At 43.2% G+C, this 23,551-nt stretch overlaps 2 protein-coding genes across 4 annotated transcripts in view; one reads left to right on the forward strand and one right to left on the reverse strand.

Moving 5' to 3' along the window:
* The window catches only part of LOC110979057 (intermembrane lipid transfer protein VPS13D-like), a 41,677-nt gene extending 30,741 nt beyond the window's left edge, over positions 1-10,936 (reverse strand). For 2 of the 3 annotated variants that reach the window (XM_022234547.2, XM_022234545.2), the window contains exons 1-19: positions 10,753-10,936; positions 9,553-9,696; positions 8,758-8,835; positions 8,039-8,229; positions 7,713-7,802; positions 6,433-6,549; positions 5,734-5,859; positions 5,512-5,559; positions 5,044-5,282; positions 4,349-4,517; positions 3,872-3,973; positions 3,534-3,717; positions 2,840-3,192; positions 2,321-2,484; positions 1,957-2,182; positions 1,774-1,863; positions 1,318-1,417; positions 785-977; positions 43-265 (exon numbers count right to left, since the gene is read on the reverse strand). In XM_022234547.2, coding sequence (XP_022090239.2) covers positions 43-265; positions 785-977; positions 1,318-1,417; positions 1,774-1,863; positions 1,957-2,182; positions 2,321-2,484; positions 2,840-3,192; positions 3,534-3,717; positions 3,872-3,973; positions 4,349-4,517; positions 5,044-5,282; positions 5,512-5,559; positions 5,734-5,859; positions 6,433-6,549; positions 7,713-7,802; positions 8,039-8,229; positions 8,758-8,835; positions 9,553-9,649 — 2,790 coding nt within the window. In that variant the 5' untranslated portion in view covers positions 9,650-9,696; positions 10,753-10,936. The remainder of the gene's footprint in view (positions 1-42; positions 266-784; positions 978-1,317; positions 1,418-1,773; positions 1,864-1,956; positions 2,183-2,320; positions 2,485-2,839; positions 3,193-3,533; positions 3,718-3,871; positions 3,974-4,348; positions 4,518-5,043; positions 5,283-5,511; positions 5,560-5,733; positions 5,860-6,432; positions 6,550-7,712; positions 7,803-8,038; positions 8,230-8,757; positions 8,836-9,552; positions 9,697-10,752) is intronic. The other variant, XM_022234546.2, reaches the window with a different exon arrangement.
* A 1,879-nt stretch (positions 10,937-12,815) lies between these two features.
* On the forward strand, positions 12,816-23,171 carry LOC110979145 (uncharacterized). Its single transcript, XM_022234707.2, is given in 18 exon segments — positions 12,816-12,944; positions 13,354-13,581; positions 13,774-13,926; positions 14,161-14,277; positions 14,601-14,828; positions 14,945-14,986; positions 15,093-15,383; positions 16,135-16,389; positions 16,752-17,285; positions 17,495-17,761; positions 18,034-18,240; positions 18,648-18,755; positions 18,914-19,069; positions 19,071-19,106; positions 19,395-19,630; positions 19,853-20,234; positions 20,642-20,834; positions 21,000-23,171. Coding segments are annotated over 17 exon segments (4,260 nt in total). The 5' UTR covers positions 12,816-12,944; positions 13,354-13,368; the 3' UTR covers positions 21,842-23,171.
* The last annotated feature ends 380 nt before the right edge of the window (positions 23,172-23,551 follow it).

Genomic DNA, 23,551 nt, shown 5'->3' on the forward strand with positions numbered 1-23,551 from the left:
GTCAATTACAAAGCCAAGATATTTACAATGTAGTATTATTACCTTTTGTTCATTGATGTGTATTGCCAAAGTTGGCAAGTTGCCAGACACCACGGCACTAGGCCATTGGGGATCCGTGGTGAACATCAAACGACGCTCCACCTTGACTGAAATGGTGAACTTCTCAATGACCTGCATGTGACCGGAACCCTTGGTATGAGCAATGCGCCAGTTGTCTGTTGCCTTGCCGACAAGCACCTGCAGATCTGACATGTTCAGGTTGTACCTAGTTTGAGAAAAGAAATTTTGTCTTAAACTCAGACTTCATGAATACTCTCTACGTATACCTAACAAGGGTTGGATTGAAATCTCCTACCACCTGTTAACCAGATTGTAGTTCTTAAATCCTTTCTGTTTCTTAACCTTTGATTTATTCTTCTCTGAGCAGTTGTTTACTGTAATGGGCCATTTCCACAATGTTTTTGGAACTCAGTAAACTGAAGTCCCATTGGGAACACTGTTTTGTGTTAACATGCGATGTTCATCATATTTCCATCTGATTACCCCTAGAACTGCTGCAAAATATCCCACTTTACTCCTAAATCTCTAAGAAATCCTGAAAACTTAAATAGAACAATATTCTTCATTATGCAAGAGCTCAGTGTCACACTTCCTGTTCCTAAGCCTGCAAGGTCCATCAAGTGTCAAGTAATCAGAGCTAGGCTCTCCCTTCCTCAATCCTACACAATCCTCCAAAACCATTTGATGGATTCTGAATGATTTGGGAGGCTTTGATGGTTCTTACCTATCATACATGCGTTCTCTCATTGAAGATTCAGTGACAGCGTTGCCAAAGTCGATAGTCTGTAGATCAGATTTTCCTTCGTCAACTGGCCCAGCGCCAGTCACTACAGCTGACCCTGATGGACTATCGGCACTAGACTCGTTGGGCGGGGTGGACGGAGGGGTCAAAAAATCATCATCAAGGTCAAGCTCACCTTAAAAATGATGTCGACATCAATGCATTAATCAAACATAGAAGAAATGTTCAAGTACTAAATGATGCAGAGTATGCACAACCATATTTCATCTGAATGTGCACAACCAATTGTCAGCGGAATGTCAACAACCAATGTTTGGCTGAATGCACATGCACACTTCAGCTAAATGCGAACAAGGAGGAACCCTTCTTAAAAACCTCCTAAAAAGACTTCCACAAACACTCCAAAATTTCATATATTTGCATATGTTGTCCAAGAAAGGGTTTAAAACTGTCACCTCCAAGTTGACAGCAAGACAGAGTATTCGAGAGAATGACAGAAGAAGGCTGATACATACTATCATCTGCCAGTGAGGCATCCTCAGCTTTTGGTTTCTTGGCATAGTTGGCTTTGGCTGTTGCACTAGCCAGCTGCAGGTGACCGAAATCCAAAACCACCTGAGAAGCAAATCAAGGTAAAAAAATTTGTAATTTTGTCATAAAGTATGAAATCAAATTATGAAATTTTCAATGCCCAAGCAACTTTACTCAGAAAAAAGCTTGGTCATAAAAAAATTGAAATTTTGGCTTTGGCTGCATCGGAGCAAGGTATACCCAGACCTGCCAACTTGTCGTACTCCTTCCTGAGGTTAAGCAATACTGCACAACAGATTAAAAGGTATTTAAATCAGCCCTCAGTTCATTTAAAATTCTAATCTATTATGTGGTGAAACCTGACCTCAGGATGGAGTACAACAGGTTGGCAGGTATGTATATCATCTATCTCTGTGTGTATCCCAGAGTTGGACTCTTACCAGCATAGCATCCTTTGAGTGGAAGCTGTCGGGAATGATGATTTGAGGGGCAGAGATGTCAAGATGAACATCCCATCGGCTGACTTGACTCTACAAAGAAACAGCAATTATGGAGAATGAGGACGTCTGGCTAATTGATGTTCCCCCTCTGAATAAACTCCCTGTTGTATGTAAAAGGTGTACCTGCTGTTCTCCTTCCAGCAGGGTGTCCAAGGTATGCCTCAACTCCTGCTTAGTCTGGTTCTTCAGCTCTTCGTATCTTAACCTTGCCATGCGGGTGAGATGGAGTTCCGAGGGTCTGGATGCAAGACCTCTGGCCTTGGCGGTGGAGGTATCAAAGAAGTCAGAGATCCGCTGCATTGCTGAGGGGTTGTAGACCATGTCCAAGGGACGGGTGATGATTTCCAATCTGAGAGGGCAAAAGGAAGATGACTTCTCCGTAAATATAATCAATTGGCATAATCTAATTCTCTCAAATTCTGAACTCTTGAAATCAGGAGCTTTTCTAGCCAAAATGTTCCTGGAGTAAGAATTTAAAACCCTTCACCTGCAGTCAGCGTTGGAGTTTGGGGGGTTAGATTCGTAGCTCATCTCAAACAATGTCTCCTCTGAGGATTGTCTCTTGTAGGCAGCGCTCTGGGCCATGTAGGAACTACTGGTTTTGGCCAGTATGCCAAAGGTCTGACGAGACTGGGTACCAGACCCTTCATCCTGCGTAGAAAATCAATAAATATTGCTCAACTAAGCTCTTGAAGACACTGCAGTGTTGACAATAAGAAAATCCCCTTTTGAAAGAATGGAAGAACAATTTGTTAGTTCAAAGGAAACACTTTGAATTGTTTGCTAACCATCTGGGAGACCGTGTTATCATCTGAGCTACCCTCAATCTCACTCCATTTGCAGTCTTTTCTGATCAATTTTTAGACACCCTAATGTCTCCTAATGAAGAGTCTGAACATTTCCAGCTCACTGACAAAAGGTAACACGGAGACAGCCAGGTGGAAAGTGAAACTGTACGCTTGTTTAACAACGTATTGTTACGGATTCAAAATTGGTCTTCAGTTACCCTTCTCTGTTGCGGTGACACCAAGAGAGGGAACAACGATCCCTTAGTCATGACATCTCGAACGTACAGTGCCCCCAGCTTAGCCCTGAACAGCATCGAACTCGTCCGCAGTCTGGACTCCAGACTCATCTTCACGCCAGCAAACTCCAACTCGATGATGGGCGCCATGCTGTCTGCTCTCCTCTTGGATGGCGTGGGGGCGGAGTCTTGGGTCATAGGGGCGGCAGCGGCGCTACACAGCTTAAAGGATCCACCTTGGAGGTTAAGGTTGAGAAGAGCGAAGACGTGGTCTCGTTTGAGGAGGGTGCTGTCAGCCATGGGGTCACCAATCACATCCATCAATTCTTGCTCATCTGCATAAGAAAGAATGATTCTTGATACCATAAAAAAACTCAAATTATGATTTAGAAAAAACACTTGCAGTTTGTAGATATTTGTACTGTCAATGGCTTATTTATCAGGTGCATGTCTATCAGTTCTTTAGCACTGTCGTCCCTTAGGTTCCAACTTTGGAATTAACAGGTGACAATGATTGAAATTAATTTTAAAAACTGTGATAACTAAAAACCCAAGCATCGAGGCTAAGTTGTGGAAACTCCAACCATACCATTTCTATGGCAGGATTTGCATCTGGCCAGAAAAAGGAAGGTCTTGGATTCAACTTCCACGGCGGCTTAGCCAGAGGTTCACTTACCTATGGGAAGAGGTGACAAAGACCCACTGGCTCTTCCCAATCCAGCAGGGGTAGTACTACCAACCGAATCTGTCTGGTCGGTGGAGGCTGTTCCACCAGAGTACCACCCTCCCCATCCCCACACCCATCTCTGCATCAGCCCTTGTTGTTGGGATGCTTCCTGATCTGGCTTCTTGAAAAATTCCTGACGGAGTAACGACACCAAAAGCAACAGATAATGATCACAACCAGAATTCAAACTCTGACAAACGGCTTGAATTGCGACCATACATTTTAGAGTTAACATTTCAAGAATAAGTTCAAGAGGGGTAGCATTAAACCTGAGCTGAGTTATGTACCTCTCCACCTGCGATACGCTTTTCCACCTGTCCATATGTCAACTCTCTCAGAAGTCGTAGCTCCTCAAACTCCAAATCATTCTCCATCTCTTCCATGCACGCCTAACAACATGAAAAATGAGAAGAAAAGGTGAACAGCTTCACAGGTGCTACAGGTAGTGTTTAGAGCCTGGGTTAGGGTAAGATTGGGTTTGGTCTTGGGGCTGGTGTGAATTGAGCTGATGCCTGGAATGGATTGAAGTCAGCTGAAGTTTACACTCTGTAAATGACAGCTTGGAGATTGTTGGGTTTGCTGTCAGCTTTGACCTGGTGCAATAGTGTGGACATACAATGGGAGAGGATGGTGTACATGGGTAGGCTGGGGTTGGGTTTGCCGTCAGCTTTGGCCTGGAGGACGTTGACACTGAGGAACAATCCCAGTATGTTTGAGGAATAACTTTGGTTGCAGTGTGTCTGAAGTGATGACCTATTGCCTACCTTTAATTCCTTGTCTGGTGTTGAGCCTTCCAGGATCTTGGTGTAGGCCTTGATGTAGCAGGTAATCTTCCGTATTCTCTCTGAGATGAAGCCAGGTGATCTTCGTTTATTCCTTTCTTTGATGCTGTGCAGTATTGATGTGATGGCGAAGTTCCACCACTTCTTAGCACTGAATGTAAACATCCATCAATTCCATTTCAATGGGGAGTGGCATTTAGGGTCTAAAACCCAGTAATCTTGGGCTGTTTGCAACAAGTTGACAAAAGCATTCTCTCACAAGTGCAGTCGTGTAACTCAAGCTGTCGCAGTTTTCAGAAAATCTTCCCCTAATAGTGTTGCTGTCGACACCCTGAAAAGTCCCTTCAAGTCCATCATAAGTCATCCATTCAAGTCACGAGTTATTCACATGAACTTTGACCAAAGCTTCCTTTTCTCCTCTAACTAGTGACTGGTCTTGTGTGAGGACTTGTGATGAAAATACCATCTCTTAGAATGTTTCAGACATAGTTACGCAAAGAGAATAGACAGGATTTCATCTGGGACCCATGAAATACGCCATCTGTGATCTAGTAGGTTATCTAGTCCAAAGTTTTCATTGTCCAAGTGTCAATGTGTTTAATCTGTAAACTCCATCATTTATGTCCAGAATCAAAATGTAAAAAAAAAAAATCAAGAATTTTTGTCCTCTAACTCACTCAGCTTGGATTGGCACCTTGGGCCTCCATTTCCGGTAGAGTCTTGCCCGGCCGCTGCGCTCAAACTCCCTGGCTAAGGCGATCATTCCGTGGTACTGATCACCCGATAACGACAGTGGGATCTTCTGGAGATTGACATCGCAGATGAAGCGAGGCGTGCTGCGGGATCGCAGGGGTAAAGGGCTGCCGTTACGGCGGAGTTTGGCTTCGGCACTGACAGGTTGGATGAGGAAATCATGCTGTAGGATCAAACCAGAATAAAATAAACCACCAATTTGAATACGACATACAACAAAATGCCAGTCAGTTTTAGCATCTCTTCCATTTGGCAAAGCTTAATAAGTGAATATAAAATTTCGAACCAACCAAAATAAAGACGAAGCATCTGACTTAATAAAGGTGTCTCTTAAAGTGAAAGTTGGGCACCCATGATTCCGAAAAATATTTATAAATTTTGGTGAGCATTACCTGGGTTCTTGGTGCATCGACTGATACTTCTCTCTTCTGTAGAGCATCCTAAAAAGATTTCATAATAGTATTTGCAAAGTAGTTTTATAAAGAAATACCTTGAAATGTTTAATTTTAAATATTATCATTAACTTTAATAACAATTAAATTCAACACACAATAGTTCAGCGGTGACTGCACTGAATTCATTACAGAAGAGGAGATTCCAACTACCCAACTCACTCTTAAGTCGTTGATGTCAAGATCTCCATACAGCTCGATGTTAGTGTCCCAGTAAATGGCAAAGTTCTCCAATTGTAGGAGTTTGAAGCGCATGGCGCCCTCCTCTCCTTGCACGATTCTGGCTTTCTGTCAAATCAACGATGCAAAACCAATTCCAAATTAACCATCACAAAATGTGGACATTTATGTCTACAAGCAAATAACCTCCCAGTCAACACTTTGTACATCAATCTGTTCCATATTCCTTCAATCTAGGTTAAAAATGCAATGAGGCTTCAACAATCCTACAGTACCCACAGGATATGAAATTATTCATAAGCCTCTGTGTTATATAATTTCTATAATTAGATACAACACTCAACTTTATCCTGCTTCATAAACTACTTTGGCAAAATTTTGACAAAAAGGCCCAAAATCATATTGACATCTATTTGCCACATTTCAGCCAAAAGCATTCTCAAACCCTACCCCCCCAAGGGTTGCTGGCCCTAACCTTTCCCATTCACATAAATTTAAATGCCCATGTGGGACTTTGTGCACAGAGGCTGTTGAACCCAATGCAAAAGCCAGCTGTCTTGGCCTACCAGACCTATCCCCACAGAATTAAACACTTTACTACTGTTTATTTCTGTGTAGTTGGGGAAGGGTAGGTTTAATCTTAAATTTGTTCATACATAACAAATGAAAGAACAAACTGACCCAATTTTCATCTGTGCTCTGTGCTGACAAACTCTTGATGGTGATACCAAATGCAAAGCTCTCGTTGGGTACAGTGGTGCTGTCTTCATAGCGGATGTGAACGTCTCTCACTTTCAACTGTCATAAAAAAATCCAAACCCTGTCACACTCTTACAAGATCTTGTTGAATTATCAGAACTACACCCTCTCCCATCATACATTCGCTTTAACCAAACCCTGCCAGATGCAGCACTGTATAGAGCAGGTGTCAAAGTCCCAACCCTGCCCGATGCAGCACTGTATAGAGCAGGTGTCAAAGTCCCAACCCTGCCCGATGCAGCACTGTATAGAGCAGGTGTCAAAGTCCCAACCCTGCCAGATGCAGCACAGTTTAGAGCAGGTGTCAAAGTCCCAACCCTGCCAGATGCAGCACTGTATAGAGCAGGTGTCAAAGTCCCAACCCTGCCAGATGCAGCACAGTATAGAGCAGGTGTCAAAGTCCCAACCCTGCCCGATGCAGCACAGTTTAGAGCAGGTGTCAAAGTCCCAACCCTGCCCGATGCAGCACAGTAGAGAGCAGGTGTCAAAGTCCCAACCCTGCCCGATGCAGCACAGTTTAGAGCAGGTGTCAAAGTCCCAACCCTGCCCGATGCAGCACAGTAGAGAGCAGGTGTCAAAGTCCCAACCCTGCCAGATGCAGCACAGTTTAGAGCAGGTGTCAAAGTCCCAACCCTGCCCGATGCAGCACAGTAGAGAGCAGGTGTCAAAGTCCCAACCCTGCCAGATGCAGCACAGTTTAGAGCAGGTGTCAAAGTCTGGTACACATTGCTGCACTGGGATATCAACAGCAGCCAAATACAAAAATTCAAGGCCATTTGACCTTGGAGATAGTTGATCTGTTGGATCTTGTTACACTGGGCAGGCAAGCCACTTTGCCAAATGTTGCAAAATACTATGTCTGGCAGGGTTTTTAGACCAATCACCCAGGAGGGCCGGGTTAAACTTTCCTGGTTCCTGTAGAATCCAATGTGTGGTAACTTTATAATACATTCTTCTCGCTTGAGCCAAATTGGGGGACGAAATATAAAGAATGAATTTAAAGATCATCTGCTGGGGGTTGAAGGATTTGAGAATAGGGTAGAACAATACTCAGGACTGCTCAAATATTTGGAGACCAATTTTCATACAAATCAGATTTGTGGCTACTATACATGAAATGTTTCCATGGTCACATTGCATTCAAACTGATAGCTTGGGATGCTATTGATCTGTTGACTGCAAAAGGTCAATGAGGAGTTTACCTGAATGTTTTCAAGGACATTGTAGAAGAGTGACGTGGAGTAGGCGTACCAGGATGATCCGGCCTCGGGCTGGGATTTCTCAAACTTGGCCTGGGGGAAAAAGGACAAGGACAGGAAATCTCAGAGAAGTTGAATATTGCCAAAAAAATGAAACGTGATCGAGACAAGTTGCTCCAACAGAGCAAATCTCCTTTAGTGTCAAAACTGAAAATAGTACAGTACACAGGGACACACCGACAATAGACCTGGCCATAGTTCTAGACACCTGCTTCGGACATGGCCACAGCAAAAAATTTCAAACTTGTTTGCAGTTCTCGTGAACTCACCTTCCACTGTGATTCCAATGCCTCAAGTTGCTTTCTGTTCCTGTCTTTCTTAGCCTGGTTTTCCCGCTCCTCATCATAAGATGCCTTGCCAGCAGGTCCAGCCACCAAGTATAGGCTATCGATTGAGATGACGCAGGGCTCGCTCTTAATGTGACGTACAGGGATCTGCAGGGAGATTTTCCCAATGAAACCTGGACACACACGGACAGAAACAGACAAGGAATTACTTTCAACACAAGCAAGAATATGCTAGCATTGGTGGTGCCGCATTTTAGGTAACTCACAGCTTGGCTTCAACTGGGCAGAAAGTCTCAATAATGAAAAGGATAACAGAGCAAACTGACCTCATTCCAATCAAGATAATGGGCCAGCATAGTGCATACCAATAAATCATGATAATGGACCAAGCCTTCAGCCTCCTCAGCCCAAACCAGGGTCATTCAGAAATGTGAATCACATATAAAATAAGGTAGGCTGTACATCTTTCTTTCAACTTCATATCAGGTGAGTCACGTGAAACTATCTTTTTTCCCCTAAATATAACCAAACCCCCAGGACAATTTGATGCAATTTTTTGTAAGAATTACACCGTAGAAAACCAATGTAAACAATCTTGAAAAGGAAAAGTACATTTACTTGGTTGTGATGTTCTAGGAGGGAAAAAAAAGAAAGCCAGCTTTTTGCCAACTTCAAGGACTCTCATATTTTCTTCCAATTACCTGCTTTGACCTCAATGGGAAGATCCAGATTCTTCAAGGCATCTTTCCTCAGAGGTAGATTCTCTAGCTCTACTGCACCTGTCATCAAGAAAATATTGTACTTTACATTACAAATCCAACATCTGGAGGATTGACTTCACAAGGAGGCCTTGAGGATTCGCTGTTATTATTACTTCAATCTCTCCCCAAATACAAAACGCACAAAGGGAATACAAAGTCACATTCAAACTATTTCCCGATGTCATGAGTGTTAGAACTGGAACTACTCAAGGTAATGGCCCTCTGAATTCTCTTCTCAGGTGGAAATTTTCCACATTTATCCTACTATTATAACCTATTATAAGCATGTCGGTACTGATGAACTCTCAAAGCATTTCACACTATGCACAATTAACCCTACTCTCTAGTGTGAGAAATGGAGACATTGGGACAACATCAGAACAAACTGGTGCTGCATATGTGGCTGCCTCATAAAGACCTGACAGATTGTTTTGAAAATGCTTGTGCGTACTCCGCGTGCACATGCCCAAGGCAATGAAAATCACTGCTAGGTAAACACACAGAGCCTGAAACTCCATCAAACTATGAGCCTCAAGATGGACCGAGAGAGGGCACAGTGTTCTTAGCGACAGAGGTTGCTTTTGGTCGAAATGAACTTTGCTGGTCCGTGACCAACTAGGAAATGCACACATTATGGTCGCATCGCGCGCTACTAGCAAAATGAACACTCCTGACCAAAATGTCTCTTTCAAGTGATGAGGAAACGCTTCTGCTCAAGGTGGACATGGCACTTACCACTGAGTAATCCGATGGATAGCTGATCCGTGTTAAGATTTTCAACATATTCTCCAACGTAGGTGTTTAACACCCATGCAGCAAGGCCTTCCAACATTGTGCCAATGGGACAGCTACATCAATTCATTCTTCTCAGATCAGTGCCTAGCAACAAAACAAAAACAGTTATAGTTAAGTTAAAACCTGGTAAAAACGAGTGGATTATAAAAATTTCTCAGTTAAACATGTTCAAGAATTATCAGCCATCAGAAAGCAAAAAAAAGTCAAATTTTGGAGGAAACATATCGAAGCGGAAAAATAGGCCTACTTAGCTCTTGCAAACCAGTCTCATAGGATTTGTGAACAGAGTGTCAAGAGATGTCTGTGTATGGAACTGGAACTCTTTCTGCAGCTTTCACTTCAGTTATGAACATGAGTGTGTTGGGTGCAATTGGTCAATATACGTGATTACGATCGGTATTAACCGATGAAAACAGCGACTATGACAATGTACGCATGCACCAGCGAGTCAGGGGATCAGATTACACAATCATTTTATTGATCAGTATGTATGGGCGCATTCGTTGCAGTTGGTGTGGTTGCTACCTGCCATTTTGTGAAACTCCTGTCCTGGATGTGCATGCCGCCCCAATACGATGTTTGTCTTTTAAATGTTTTTAACCCAACTTTGCCACGTTTATGATGTCTGCATAATGAAAACTAATGACTAATGTTAGGCCTAAAGTTGAAAGTTCAATGTCACTGAATGTCCGATGCCCTGACACCCGAGGAATTCTTTCTGTTACTTATGTCCCATGATTTACCATGTTTACACTATCCATTTTAAGGCCTAGGCTATTGCTAAATATGAAACTTCTCAATTGCAACTTCTTCCTGAAAGCTATAAATTGCAATAAATATCACTAGGCCCAACTTATGGACTTCCCTTCCCCGAAACGGTACCCCCAGAACTGTGGGGTCCGACGTCCGCCCCGCTCCCACGTTCCGCCCCCGCTCCCACCGTTCGTCATGTTCGTGGGAGCGCAGCGGACGTAGGACCCCACAGTTGGGGTACCGAAATTTGGCGAAAGACAATTCCAAAACTGAAAGAAACATGTTTAAATGTCTAATGGACGTCCTTTCCCCGATAGAAAATTCCAAACCTGACAGAAAAATGTTTAAATACATCAAATCGGTTACATGCTGAGTACTAAAATTTACCTGAAGGAGAAAATTAATTACCTCTGAGTTACCTCTACCGTCTTGCCATGTCTAGTTCATTTTGTCACGGAAGGTGAATGCCATGTTTAAGCTCGTACAGGCAAGTGATTGCCAAAATAACTGTAACAGGCTTTAATTTAAAATCAGACGTCAAATCTGAGTATTAAAAATAAAGATAGTTAAATAAAAATTACATAAAAATATTCGGAAATTTTATTTTATGAGCAGGCCTGAGCCTACATGAAGTCTAGTTTATTGCAAGAACCGAATTAGTAAAAATGATGTCATCGCATAATAATTAATTAACTACTGTATACGGCTGTTTTATGCAGTCCTGATCAACTGATGCTCGGAGTTGACGCTCTCGCTAACGAAGGTATTAAAAAATTCAGCAATTTGAGGTTCGTATTACCACAAGCTCTGATTTAAAAAGATAATGTCTAAATGGTATGATTTGATGGGCACGAATTATGAAAAAACAGTGGGCGTGATCATCTGGTGGCTCCCCTCGCTAGGCAGGCTGTGAGTCCCTCGTCATGCCCTGGGAGTTTCAAACCGGTCCCGCCTCCGTGTCCTTTCTCTAGTATGATCACCGTGACCGTGACCGACGCGTCGCCGTGAGGCGGAATTGAACCCAGGCGGCAGACTAGTACGAGGGGGCGGGGATCTGGTGAGCAAGGGAGCAAAATTTTGTTGTGGGGGGGGGACATCGTAAGAAAGGCTTTTATATGCATTTTAGCAAGGAAGGGCAGTGATATAATCCCCCCAAACTTCTTCCTCTTTTAATTTTTTTTTCAAAACTCCAACCAACCAACCAAACAAATAAAAATATACTTTTGCAGGGGTGAACGCGGGACCAGCACGGTCCCATTAGCCCTCAGATCCACTATTGTACAGACCACGCCCATTCAAATTTTTCCCCGCCCAGCGATACAACCTACTGCAGGTCATGGCCCCGCCCACTACGACTCGCAGGAAGCAGGAAGTCACTACGGCACAGCAACTTGCAGACAAAAAGTTCACGTTGATTCAGGCCCGTCGCCAGCTTCAGACATTAAGGGGGTCACAGTATCACCTAGGGGGGGCCACGGTTTAAGCTAGGAGGGTCACATCCACAAGAACAAAATATAAATTTTCATGCTTATGCTTTTTACTGACGGAGGGAGGCTTCCTGCCGGGGGCGGCGCCCCCTCCCCCCGGCGACGGGCCATCGCTTATTTCAAGACATTTTAAAAAGACATGGGAGTTTCTTCTTAGAAAATAAAAATTTACTTCAATTTTCTGACAAAAGTATTTGGGAAAATTTCCTCTAAGAGTGACTTTATTAATGACAAAAACTTGGAAAGGGGGAGTTTTAGTGATACATCAAAGAGCCGTTGTAAGAAACGTGCCCGTACCAACTGGTTCCCAGTGTTCATAGTATTAAAATTCAGCTAGTTTTAGAAGGGTGCCTGAATGTATGTGCAATTGCTATGGGCACCTTCATCAACGCTGATGACGGCAGTTGATCTAATGAGTAATGAAAGGCCTAAATCATCATAAATGATGCTGAAAAAATGTAACGTTGATTATTAAGTAGGCCTAAGCCCTTGTAGTTTGTCGAATAAATCAAGAGGGTTGCCACACCCAAATTGTTTCTACCAGATCTGCCTTTCAGACAGTAAATGAAACGGTGAGACTTTCAAATGTAGGCTAAGCGCAGTGTTTCTGATTGTGAAACGTCATGACATGCATGATCATTACTGACAAGTGGCATGGCTGACCTTGTCGCCTTTTCAAACGTTTGGACATGGTTGGGAGTTTTAGTAGGGTCCAAGTACATCACTTCTGCTTCCATTAATTCATTTCACTCAAAACGGCTTGTACCCCAAGTCAAAATTCTCCGAATTTACCTCCAACATGTCCAAACTGGCTTAAAATGTCTAATGCACCCGTTTATGTTGTGGATTAAGTGGAATGCACCCATATGGTCACAGCCACCAAACTTCCACTGCTCAGGAAACAATCGTTGGTGCACGTGTGCCAACACAGCATGCTTTTTGTGAATTTTCCACATGGCCGGCTTGCTGTGACGTCGTCAATAGGACATTAACATATAGTTAAAATCACCATTTGAAGGAAGGTGGCGTCTTCCAGCTCGTTGACAAGTGCGTTTCTGATTTGAAGGGGAAATTTCTCTTTTCTTCCCATATGTGAGTAAACCATATTATCATTATTGGAATCTCCAATTCTCACTTACCCATAGATAGGCGCATTAGACAATTTAAGGACAATTTTAGAGGTGAATTCGGAGGATTTTGACTCGAGGTATGAGCCATTTTGAGTGAAATGAATTAATGAAAGCAGAAGCCTATGGAAGGTACTTGGACCCTACTATCGCCTGACCATATGCAAATGTTAAAAAAGGTGATTTGTAGGGTCCAAGTTACTCAGACTGTGCTGAGGCTAGGGCCTAGTACATTTCATTTGAATTCAGTGTTTTAGGCCCAGGTATTGTACTAATTTGCAGAGTTGGAGAGTCCACAAGTTATAACAATGTACCAGACCCAGTGGATACAAATTCTGTAAATAATTTGCAATCAACGTCAACATTTGTGACAGATTGCAGTGTTAGCCATGGGATCAGGAACATCCAAGAGCGGAGGAAAGGGCAAGGTGATGGTGGCTGCAGAGGTAGTGGTACCGGGTCAATCCAAGCCTGTCAAGGTCAAAGGGCAGGTCAATCTCAAGAACAATGAAGGGGTCAGTGGTCAGCTGCCAGGACCAGCCACAGTTAAGCAGGTAGCATCCAACAAATTCAGCTTGCAGATGGGCAGCCAGAGCCTAGGGGTAAGTTGATTCCAATGGACATTTTTCAACAGATTTATCACAAAAATTGTCCTTTCTTTCTTTCATATGGAACATCTAGAAAATTCTGGTGCATTTTGTGTGTACGTAATTCAGTATTTCATGAAATGACCTCATACATGTACCTAACTAAATGTTGATTGGAAGCTCCCATCATTGTTTATTTTTTGACAGACCTTTGATGTCACCCAAGGGGACAGTGACTTTGCCTCTCACCTGTCCAATGCCGCACAGATGACAGTCACTAACATTGAGATGATCGCAGAGGATGACGAAGCTAACAGCAATGAACACCTCGGCCAGTCGTTCCAAATACAACTCAGCCAGGTGAAAAACGAAGCCTCCTGGAGAATTGAAATAGGCTTGTTACTTTTAAAAACCAAGTAAAAATTCCCCCAAATGCCTGCAAATTTGTTTTAGTGAAATTGATAATCAAAATTGGTCTTTTTGTACCGTGTAGTTGTGGTCTCGCCAGTTCTTATGTCGATCATGTACTTATAAATGTCATTGGTCAAATCCCAAAGCCGGTAACCTAGGTAGCTTGATGCTTTGAATCTGCAGGACACCAGTTTTTCAAACAACCAATACAGTGATGACGAGGACTGGGAAGAAGTGATTGAAGACTTGGATGCAAAAGAGAACCAGCCGACCTCCAGCGAGGGCGCTAAAGAGCGCAAGGTAACCTGCTTGTAATGCGATAATCACTCGTCAGTCCTGCCTACGACAAGAAACATGTCAACTTAAGAGGAACGTCGGCTGAAATTATCGACTCTGTCACAGACATTGTATTTTTTACGCTATACAGAGCCAATCACAGAATATATAAAACTAGAGATTTGTCCTTCGTTGTGTCTGTATTATGTGCAAAAGCAAGGATATTGAGGTTCTGGCCATTATCAGATTCCAAATTTAGAAAATTGTAATAAAATGGCTTGCTCATGGACAAAAACAACATATTCACAATTACATACTTGTTTGGATCTATTTTTGTTCCTTCACAGGCTCGTCTGAAGCAAGCACTGCAGGAGAAACGCACCCACCTCTCGCAGCAGGAGTATGAACAGATGATAGCCAATCACAAACAGGAGGTGGAGCTTATGGCGATGCTGCGTGAGAAGGAACGCGAGCGACAGAAGTACACGCTGGCCTCCAAAGTGGCTCAGCGCCAGCAGCGGCGCAAAGCACGGCTGGACGAGAAAAAAGAATTAGAGAAACTTTCTAAAGAAAAGGTCGGTATTTGTGTATCAATTGATATCTAACCACAGAAGTTTGTGATGGACCCTCTTTAATAAATGGAATGGAATGGCATCTCGTGATAAAATAATGGTTTTAATTTGACTTTCAGACAATCGACGAAGGCAAAGAAGAAGTAGAAGCAAGTCATCAGGTGAGGCTTCAAGACAAAACTTTACTTAAATGCAAATTTTCTTCTTTTCATTAATCTGAAATGTTGAGAAATCTGTTTTTACTAATATCTGATATTTAAAATTTAGGTTAATGCTACCACATTCATCAATGGGGCAACTGACGATGTCGAGAAAAGTGCACAGCAAATTGAAAAAGAGATCCAGCAAAGAAATGCAGCATTTGAACAAGAGATGAAAGTGAAGAGAGAGCGACTACCAGAGGCTGAGTACCAGCGATTGGTCGCTCAGCATAAGGCCGAGATGGAGAAACTGAAACAGAAATTAGAGAGGGAGACGGACAGACAGAAACAATCCCTGGCCGATAAACTTGAAGAACGGAGGCGGAGGAAGAATCTAGGAGGCGGGCAGTATGAAGAGGTAGGCGTGACAGTTGGCTACTGGGATGTTCAGGCAAATAGGTTTGTTAGTCCTGTAGGCCAAGGCACATGTATGACCAAGGTATAGTGTTCATGTTGTGGTTACATTGTGAACATTCCAGTGTTGTATTCAAGTCTGTCACAAGTCCCCTCAAGTCCCTGAAATCACAATTCATCCAGTCTTAAGCCAGCTCACAGCTGTTCAAATGAGCTGTGACAAAAGTATTCTTACCCTGTTACTTATGGCTGGCCTTATGAAAAGACTTGTGAATGGCCTTGTGAAGGGAGTTGTAAAAGAACTTGTGATGGATGCAAATACAACACTGGAATGTGATAGACAAAAATAAAAGCGTGTGGTGTTTAAATAACGGGTTTTGCCCTTACCCATTGTATATATTGATAAACACTGTATGCTCAGTGCTTGTCCGAGAGCTTGCGAAAAAATTCACAAGTTTACTCGGGTGGGAATCGAACCCACAACCTCCTACTTACTAGTGCAGATGTCTTAACCACTCGACCACCGAGCTTGCCGGGGTTGGCTGGCCGGTCCTAGTCAGATGAAGCAGCGGGTACCGTGAATTATTTGCAGTGTGGTGTTTTGTGGTACAAACTGTACAAAGGCTATTGGAACGGTGTGAATTCATAAAGCCAAGTTTACCAAGGGAATTTACCCCGGACCTGTGAGGTAAAAATAAATAAATGTTTGCCTGTTGTTTTAGTTTCTGATTTGGCGCATTCATGAATATATTTAGCCGGAAATGTCACCTGAGGAGATCCAGCAGCTTGAAGCAGACTTGAAACGGCGTCAGATCCAGCTGGAGGCCATGCTGCAGGACAAGAAATCGCAGCTGTCGCCAGAGGAGTACAAGAAACTGATCGCTGAACACCGAGAGGAGCTGAACAAGCTGCAGCACCGGCTAGACCTGCAGCGAGAGAGACAGCGGCAGTCGCTGCTGGATAAGCTCGCCGCCAGGAAAGCGCTTAGGGACAGGAGGGGAAATGCGGAGGTTAGTACATGTATTGTCATGGATCACGGATGCTTAACATTGCTTATTTGTCTTCGGAATGGAATTAGGGTACAATTCATCAGCAGGCATACCTACCCCTCATCGCAGGGTAAATAGATTGGGCAGAATCACTGGTAAGAAGACGAATGGGCCATGTCCGACTCTACTGGCTAGAGCTAGCCAATCCTCTGGTAGCATCTTAAAAGTCAGCATTCCACTCCAGTCCAGCGTCTCTCTCGAGGATGACCAGATTATCCTTGCCCTTTTTATTAGTTGTAAATGTGACTACGTGCTGATAATAGACAGTTGTAGCCCTTGAAGCTTACTTTCAAACATGACTTCATTCGATTCCTCCCTCACAGGTCAGTGAGCCATTGTCAGCTGACGAGGTCAAGGACCTACAGCTGGCCCTAAACCAGAAGGCCATGGACTTCAAAAAACAGTTGAAGGATGCCAAGGGCACTTTGTCTCCTGATGAGACCCAGCGGCTCATCGATGAGCACAGACGTGAGATGGATGCCCTGCAGGAGCAGCTGGATGCGGAGAAGGAACGGATGAGACGGGTGCTGATAGACAAACTGGAGGCCAGGAGAAGGAGGGGTAAGGGAGAACCGGATGAAGAAGCCCCTCCACTCACCGCCGAAGAGATCAAGCAGCTCCAACTGGCGCTAGACCTCAATGACACCAAATTCAAGGAGGACATGAAGGCCAAGAAGACCAAGATGTCTGGCGAGGAGTACCAGCGTCTGATGGAACAACACAAGAAGGAACAGGAGGAGCTTGCTGCAATGCTGGCTGCCGAGAGAAAAAGGATGGAGGGGAAATTACAAGAGAAGCTAGGAGCAAGAAGGTTCAGACCACTCACGGCCAAGGAGCCAAATGCAGCCAAATCTGAGGTAGGATTAGAAATGTTGGTTCCATTTAGAACATTTCTTACAGGAATACGGAATGTGTTCTCGGTTGAATATGTAGTGTTTCAAGCTTTTTGAGTGCACGTAGCCCAGAGACATCTGCCGTTAAGTTTCATGCCTCCTGAAATTGTTCCCTGAGCTCCTGAACTTTCAAATCCTCTCATCATAGACAGTTTCTGTCTCTGAATTCCCAGGAGATTCTGAAATTAGAGCAGGAGATCCTTCAGAAGGAGTCAACCTTTGCCAATGAGGTCACCAAGAAGAAGTCTGAGATGTCTGAAGCGGAGTACCAGCGACTCCTGGCCCAGCATGAGCGCGACATGGAGCGGCTGAAGGGAAGATTAGCCATGGCTGTGGAGAGACAGAAGAGGAATTTCTCTGACAAGCTGTCGGCAAGGCAGCGGCGAAAGGCACAGTGGAAGGCCGAGGAAGAAGAACGGATGAGACTCATGGCAAGACTGGTGCGAACACGCCTGGTATTTTGCCTGCAAACCTGTCTTTACAGGACAAGAAATCTTTCCTTTGCCAATAGACTGGTGCGAACACACCTGGCATTTTGCCTGCAAACCTGTCTTTACAGGACAAGAAATCTTTCCTTTGCCAATAGACTGGTGCGAACACGCCTGGCATTTTGCCTGCAAACCTGTCTTTACAGGACAAGAAATCTTTCCTTTGCCAATTTGAACTTTCAGCATTTTGATGACAATTTGGAATTTATGGTTTTGTTCTCCAGGAGGATAGTGATGCTTGCAACACGGAAGAAGACCTCAGTAATCTGCAGCAGGATATTTCACGCTATGACAACGACATTCGGTCCAACATTCAGGATCGCAAGGGCAAGGTGTCAGAGTCGGAGTACAAAAGAATGATTGAGGAGCACGATAAGAACATGTGGATACTTCAGAGTAAATTGGACAAAGAAAGAGAACGCATGCGACAGGTGATTTTTGTTTGAATGTCAAGCTGTGCAGCCATCTTAAATAGTATACTTTAAGACCTCAGACTTCATGTAAGAACTCAATAATAGTGCTGTGTGGTCCACTCACAAGAACCCATAAATGATCCTGCATGAGTACACACTGGTGAGCACGTGCAAATGGTCCAGTTTTCAGCTTAATGTGCACAACCAATTTTCAGCTGAATAGGAACAAACTGTTCTCATCTGAATGTGCACGATCTATTTTCAGCTGAATGTGCAAAACCAGTTTAAACTGAATGTAATCATGTAAAGTGAAATATGTGAAGTATCCATTTCCGGGTCTTTCACAGGTGAATTGATCTGTTACATAATCAAATCTCCAGAGTCATTCAGCACCATCCTTTTGTCCATTCTTGTTTTGTTTGGAGGTTCTGGAGGCCAAAAGAATGGCACGAGGCCAGAAGGCGACAGGAGAAGCAGTTGTGGCAACCCAGCGCGCTGAGACCCAGGAAGAATTGTACAATTCAGATGAAGAGGTACTTCAATGAAATGTCATTGTCTTCCAAATACGATAATGATTAAACTAACATTAACCTTAAGCCAGAACCTAGCACAGCACATTTTATTTCCTCTCTCTGAATTCAAAAGCACCTGCTTAACTGATCTAGGAGGTCATTGTAATTGTTTTGTTCAGGCGGATGAATTTGGAGGAAATGACACTGATGCCATCGCTGTTCCCACCGAGGTGACCCAGCTTTGGACTACGCCAACTCAGTCCACCTCCCTCGTTGTTGTCCCTCTGAAGGAGGAGTATCCAGTTAAGAAAAAGAGGGAGCTTTACACGAACCCAGGACATCTTCAGGAGGTTAGACGCCCATGCAATCAAGGTAAGTGGAACGACAACAGAACAGATTGTCTATTCACTGATTTTGATTGGAGTAATCTTGGGAAGTTTTTGATACTAGCTTGTGGATAGCTCTTAAAGAACAGTATTTGTAAATAATATTTATGAGGGTCAAGGCAAACAGAAATATTTCCATCTCCCAGTTGTATAGTCATTTCATGGAGGTTTCTTGCAGTCTGCCATGGCTGGGAGTTACTGCAGTAGAGAAATTTTAGGTTTGTGGTTGGGGTATGAACAGACTCATTATGTCAACGATGTTCTCGGTTTGTAGCTTGCGCAGACAGTGAGTCTCGTTACCCAACCGACCTTCTCAGCATTGGTCAATGAGCTGGTCAGTATCGGCGGGACTGAGCTTGAGAAAGTCCGACTCATCTGTCGTTGGATTACAGCCCAGAACTGTGACGAGATGGACCTAAATGACATCATTGATGATACGCCGCTCGGTGTACTTAAAGGCCTGTACCACAAGAAGATTACCTTCTCCACCCTGTTCATGCGAATGTGCAGGTATGAACGAGATAATGCTGAAGTCTTTTGGCTTAACTACTTTCGTTTTGCCCATGAAGGCTCTCACAAAGGTCCCTCAATTTTGCCAAGGTCCCCAACTGAGTCACAAGTCAACCACACTTCGAACTGCCTTTACAGTCATAAGGGATAAACAGGGTCAAAAGTATGCCTTTGTCCTGGTTGAATGAGTAAATTTTCACTTGTTTTTGAATCCTACTTTAGATTTGTGGGTCTGCGCTGTGTGGAAATCAACGGTAGTGCCAAAAACAAAGCCTACAACCCCGGTCAATACATCACCTCTAATGACCCTACCTACCAGCATACCTGGAACGCCGTCCGTATCGACGGCTACTGGCATTTCGTCGACTGTAACTGGGGTGTGTCACACATCCAGGGCTCCGTGGCGTTTGACCCCTTTCGCTTCGAATACGACGAGCACTACTTCCTGGCTGACCCAGATGTGATCATCCGGAGTCATTTCCCCAACGATCCTGCTTGGCAGTTACTCAACCAGCCCCTCTCTTTGCAGGATTTCAACGCTTCCGTCCCGCTGAAGCCCGACTTCTTTAAGTTTGGCTTTGTACTTCTCAGCCACACGTCAGCTGTAAGTCATCTTTTGACAAGTTGAACTTTAGGCAGTAGTTCTAGTTGTTGGTTGCATCTGAGTCTGTTGTCTAGGTCAAGGTCTTCACAATATTGGAGACATACTGACAGTAGACGTAGCCGTAGCTCTGGAAGCTAGTTTTGGATATGGTCTTGGTCATAGATACTCCAGAGTAAGCTTGGGACATTGGAATCCCAGTGTCAAGACCTGGGATTGAAGTGTACCTTGAAGACATGAAGACAGATTCAGACTATGTTTAAATCTTGCAGCTAGAGCTAGGTCTAGATCCAAGTCTTTGGCGATTGTAGATACATAGGACTCTCTGATAATAGACATATAACTGAAGTTCTTGAGGCCTGCGTCAGATAGGGTCTAAGATGCATTTGTTGTATTGGTAATTTACCCAGGTGATAGGTTGTCCGAATGGCGAGTTGGATATCCGAGTCCAGTGCCCTCTGGGGTTGATCCTGTCCACCCGCCTGGCCACTTTGCAGGGAAGAAGAGAGTTCAGCAGAGCCGGGGTCCCCTACGACCAGTTTGACTTCATTCATCAGGTAGCAGAAAATGCCATGGCGTGCTACATCCGTATCCCTGACCCAGGTTAGTTTCTACTTGCAAAGTTGGTATAATTTACCTTTTCAGTTTGTCTTGGCTGAGCCTTAATGTTGTTCATTTGACATGTTACCTTGTATCCTTGTTTGTATACCAAAGACATTTAAATGCTCGACTCGGTTAGGTGAATCCTTCTTTTTGTTTGTTTTCTAGGTGACTTTTACCTTACTCTGTATGCCAAACGTCAGTATCTCGACGGAGAAATAAATCTGGAGACTGAGACAGAAATCTGTCGTTACTTGGTTCACAATAGCGCCCCCTGTGGAGACCAGGTTCCACTTCCAAGCTCTCCTGCTGATCATTGGGGTCCCATTGGGGTCATGAATGTTGGTTTGACGCCTCTGACCCACCGCACAGCCGTGGTGATGACCCACGATGCCTCGGACATTGAGGTCCGCTTCAGGTTGATGAGGAATGAACTAAGCTTCACTCACACCCTGACATCCTGGGGTTGGAAACCGGAGGATTTAGTGGTGTACAGCATGCAGAGAGTAGTCGGCGAAGAACTAGTGTTGTTGGTCACTCCACCGAAAGTTAGCCGGTATGGGCTGCACATCCTTGCACAATACCCAGGCATGCCCACCCCCGTCCACGTATGCAGCTATCTATTAGTCTGCACCACTGTCAAGCAGGTCATGGCTATTCCATTATTGAGTAGAGGTGAGCATTGGGGTCCCACCGAAGCCTGTACCTCCCTGGGGATGTCAGCCTTTACCCACCCAGACCCATTTGTGGTCACATCTGACCACAGCATCCAAATCGTCATGGGATTGTCCAGTAGTATGATAGCTGCCCATGAACTGATATACTACGGTCAGCGAGATCCACACAATGCCACGTCTGAGGTCAGCCCAGAGTTTGAGGGACAAAGTGTCACCTACGTTCTACCCCTGCGTGGACCAGGTTACTACCGATTCACTATCAAGGGTAAAGAGTGTGATGATCCCTCCCTTCCTCTCACTCAGCTGTTTCATTACCTAATCCGAAAAATCTGAAATAATGTCAAACATGGAATAGTCATGGAGCTTGAAAATCTGCTGTACTATATGTCCAAGTTTGGCAGTTGTCATGACAAATTGTGAAGATTTGCACAGATTCTCAATAGTGTTCAACATTTGGTGACTCTCCTAATAGAAAAATGTTTGACTTCCAGTGGTGTCTGAACTGAGCCTTTTTATCTTTTTCTTTTCCATTTGGTGATAAACTACAAGATTTTACAGCTAAGCATTTTGTAGCAGTAAATGCATTATTCCTGTGTTAGTCGCCAGTTTTACAAGTCTGTCTTCTGGTGTTTTTGTTTTTTGAAAGATTAAGTTCATGGACGTGTGGTTTGACTAACACTAATAAAATTGCAATAATGCCAAAAAGTAATGGCAATTTCATAAATTAGCTAATGTTATATGTAGACTTGTGTGTTTTTGTTTTCTTGATCAGAGAAAGGGGCACATTGTAAGTCTGAGACATTTTCCAATGTATCTTTTACATTTTGCAGTTGTCAAAGCCAGTGCTTATGTTTCTGTTGCCATAGTTCAAAGGAATTCTAAATAATTTGTAAAGCATTTGTTATTTAAAAAGTGAATTATTTTATTGGTAATTTCTTGTGATTAATTCGATTGACATTGCAAGGTGATACTTCTGGCAAATTCTTACTAATAATTATTTATCTTTGATGTTGTACTGAGATGTTAATATCAGGCAGAAAGTGAATTGATGATATTACACCAGCTATCATGTATTCCTGATCATTATTCTACATAGCGCCATCTATTCCACCCCCCGAGGATGTATGTGGAATCATATTGAAAATTGAGGATAGACGACTGTTAGGATTAAAATGCGCATTGTTGCAACATAATGGTCATCAAGTTTATGAAGTTATGCTGGAAGTATTTCAGTAACGTTTTGCTTAATCATTGTCTCACAAGATTGCCCAAGAAATTCTTTATTTCCATTGTACAATATAATAGTTATATTAAGAAAGGATTACTCTGTGCCTCCTTAATTGGAAAATTAAAAAGAAGAGATGTATATGTATATTTTGGTTTCAATTTTATGATTCATCACGAGTACTTACAGTACCTGTTTACTGCAGCTAGAATGTCAGGCCCAAATATGTTTGTTTGTGTATATTATGTTAAGTTCTCTTACTCTAATAATCAACAAATTGGTGTTTTCCTTTAGAAAAGTTAACACAATATAAAATTTTTGAATTGTAGTTTCTGAAATCGATTTTTATCTTCCCGTTGTATGGCTTATTGAAAATGCATAGAAGTCTTTTTGTCTTCATTTTTGAGTGAATAAACAAAACTCTGTGGTGAATTCGAATGCCTTGAATTTTGTGGGACAAATGATATCTTTTGAAGTTGCAGCTTTTTTGCATGTTTTTTCAAAACAAAAATTGACAAATTTGGAGATCATGCTAGTGAAAATAAATGCAGAAAGAGCACAGAAGTTTTGGAAAACTAATTTACCTAGAATTTCTCAGTTTCGGGAGAAAAATCGGTAAAACACCTTCCTATCCGAGTTTTCTTTATTTTTTTTTATTACAATAGAGATATGCCTATTTTTTCAAAGGCCAGGTCAGAAATCCTACTTTTGAATTATTTATATCAGAAAAGATGCTGCATTCAATTATGACAAATACGGAATATCCATGGCAAAATTGAACGTCGCTAGTTTACTGAAGGCATTATCTGGCCTTCACT

Source organism: Acanthaster planci, linkage group LG16 (genome assembly GCF_054643075.1).
Source record: "Acanthaster planci isolate LZ-2023a linkage group LG16, COTS_SCS, whole genome shotgun sequence".
Classification (NCBI taxonomy): Eukaryota; Metazoa; Echinodermata; class Asteroidea; order Valvatida; family Acanthasteridae; genus Acanthaster; species Acanthaster planci.